Raw genomic sequence first — 2,500 nt, forward strand, 5'->3', positions numbered from 1 at the left:
TATTAGGCCATTTACTCAGGCATATTTGGAAAAGTGAGGCAAGAGGAGCAGCCAGCTGCCTAGCGCACCTGTGAAGTGTGTGAGGACTGACTTTATCGTGTCCTTTGGCCTTATGAACAAGATGCTGCCTGACTTCTGCTTCAGTGATCACGAAAGAGCTGAGCTTCGAGTGAGTCACGAGAGGCAGACTAGGAGAAGGTCGGTCAGGGTCATGTACTCTCATCAGAAGTTCAGCCTTCTCACTGCTGGAGGTTGCAACTGATCCATCAGGCTAGTTGAGAGGGGGATGAAGTCGTCAGATGAAAATCCTTGTTGCTGTTTGATGCAGCTCCAAAAGGCTTTCCTTCCATCGATTAATTGCCCATTTTTGGGCAGCTTTCATTTTCCTACAAACCTCAGCATGAAGATATTTATTTCTTTGTGTGGGATGGTGCTTATAACGGTTCTTCAATTGTAGCCAAACCATTGCTGATCCATGGATTTTGTCTTATATGTCTTGTTAGGTACATACATTACTTGTAGGCTGACTAGTAATTTGGTTAGGTAAGTACTTGTCTGTCAACAGTGCCAGTGAGAATGTCTTCCCAGGGTGCTTCAGATGATGTATCACACATGCCTTGGCAGTCTGTCTTTTCCCATTGCCAGATTGTACGGGGCAAAGTTTCCTCTCACATAGCTTTTAGGCTGATCTTCCTGAATATTGCAAAGTGATTAGAGGAGCCAACTATGCCCAGGGAAGGATAACTGACGTCTGATCCAACCAGATCAGTAATCACAGGGTCAAGGGATGAGCCTGATACATGATTTGTGAGCCAGATTGTAGTGAGGAGCTCTTCAAATGATCTTTCAACCAAGTGTTGGTTCAGATCCCAAAGTATTATATCATTTTTGCAAGAGTAAGCATAGAGAATATTATAGAGGTTAGTTTGAAGATAAACAAGTGGTTCAGAGCCTTGCCACCGGGATCTGTAGCAGACACAGAGAAGGTCAGCATCACATGTGTCTGTCCAGATTTTGAAAAACAGAAGTTCGAGATGATCTGCTATGTCAATCTCAAGTGATTGTACATGGAGTGTTTTTCGAAAGCAGGCAGCGATGCATTCTGTCACATCTGGGCAAATCCTCTATGGTTGCGAGGCATAGTACCAGGGACCTTGCAGAGAGTTAGTGGTTTGTTGGTTGGGTGGCTGATGGCTAGTGTAGGCCAGCCGTTAGTTTGCAAGGAAAGATGTGAATTGTGTGGAGTGTATGGTGTCAAGTGCTTCTGTATTGCTTGCACCAATATGGCATTACTTTGACGCTGCTCTGCAGCAATGCATTGGAAGAAGCATTCTTGTCTTTTCATACTACTCTCAGATGTTTGATGTCCTCTACGATGGCAATATTCACATTCTTTGATCTTACCGCAGTTGTTTTCAGAGTGCCCCTAGATTTTACAATACATGTAGTAAAGAGTCTACCTGTTAGATCTCTGTTGTCGATTAGGAGTGATCGTCTGGGGGTTACGGGGCCTCTGTTTATGTTGTTGTGTGTGAACCTGTGCTTGGTTCGGCTGGGCCTGATCTGTCTGTTCCTGATGAGGTGGAGTTGTTGTAGGCGGCTGGCTATTTCGATTGCCAAGCTGAGACAATGACAACTGATGTGGCTGTTGCAGCTGTTGATATGAGGTTGACTGTGGGTGTGACTGGTGTTGAGGTATTTGTGATGAGGCTGCCTGATAACCAATAGTCAGGTCAATTTTGTCGGGTTTGGTTGTACAGGCTATAGTTGTAAGCTTAACTGCACTGATAGTAGTTGCAGCAATAAGGTTGTCATAAAAGTTGACATTGGAAACAGCAGCGTCCCGCCCACGTCTTGATCTGGATTACTAAGGAACTTTAACAAGAAATTCTTTTTTGCCAAATCTGTTCTGAGTTGCAAGTTTTTTTACGAGCTCTCGAGGTTCAAGCTGAAGAAGTTCTTACTCCTCGCTGGCATTTGCCCCACTGTCTTCCTCAGAGGTTGGTTGGTCCTCAATTAATGTAGAGGACTACCGCTTCGACACCGAGGGTAAAGCGTAGGTTTTGGGTGTCAGAGCAGTCGAACGCCTGGTTGTTGCTAAGACATGTGCTGTGAAAGATATTGGGACACTCTGGATCTGAGCACTTGACTGACGGCTTACTGACGGTCGATTTGCCACAGACACAGCACCACTCTCGTGGTACGTATCCAGACAGCCCTTGAGGACGAGCAATACGAGCGTGTCGTCTCGATTCTGACATAATGTCACTTTAGACTTAGTCACACTTTCCCACACAAAGAATGCGTAAACACAGCTGAGTGAATTTACCTCAAAAGCGTATGTGCTTAAAATGTTAATTAAAATTGCTTATACTTGGAAGGAATACAATTAAAAGAATGCAATACATATACATGAGTATTTTATTATAAAAGGCAAATGCAAAACACTCACACTTAAAAGATAAATAATACGTTAAAAGTGTGTTTGTCACAGTCACAG

At 43.9% G+C, this 2,500-nt stretch overlaps 1 protein-coding gene across 1 annotated transcript in view; it reads right to left on the bottom strand.

Moving 5' to 3' along the window:
* Window positions 1-614, bottom strand: part of LOC125026661 — a 1,878-nt gene extending 1,264 nt beyond the window's left edge. The window contains exons 1-2 of the mRNA XM_047615241.1: window positions 552-614; window positions 69-271 (exon numbers count right to left, since the gene is read on the bottom strand). Coding sequence (XP_047471197.1) covers window positions 69-271; window positions 552-614 — 266 coding nt within the window. The remainder of the gene's footprint in view (window positions 1-68; window positions 272-551) is intronic.
* Between the last annotated feature and the right edge of the window lie 1,886 nt (window positions 615-2,500).

The sequence above is a fragment of the Penaeus chinensis genome, chromosome 6, assembly GCF_019202785.1.
Source record: "Penaeus chinensis breed Huanghai No. 1 chromosome 6, ASM1920278v2, whole genome shotgun sequence".
Classification (NCBI taxonomy): Eukaryota; Metazoa; Arthropoda; class Malacostraca; order Decapoda; family Penaeidae; genus Penaeus; species Penaeus chinensis.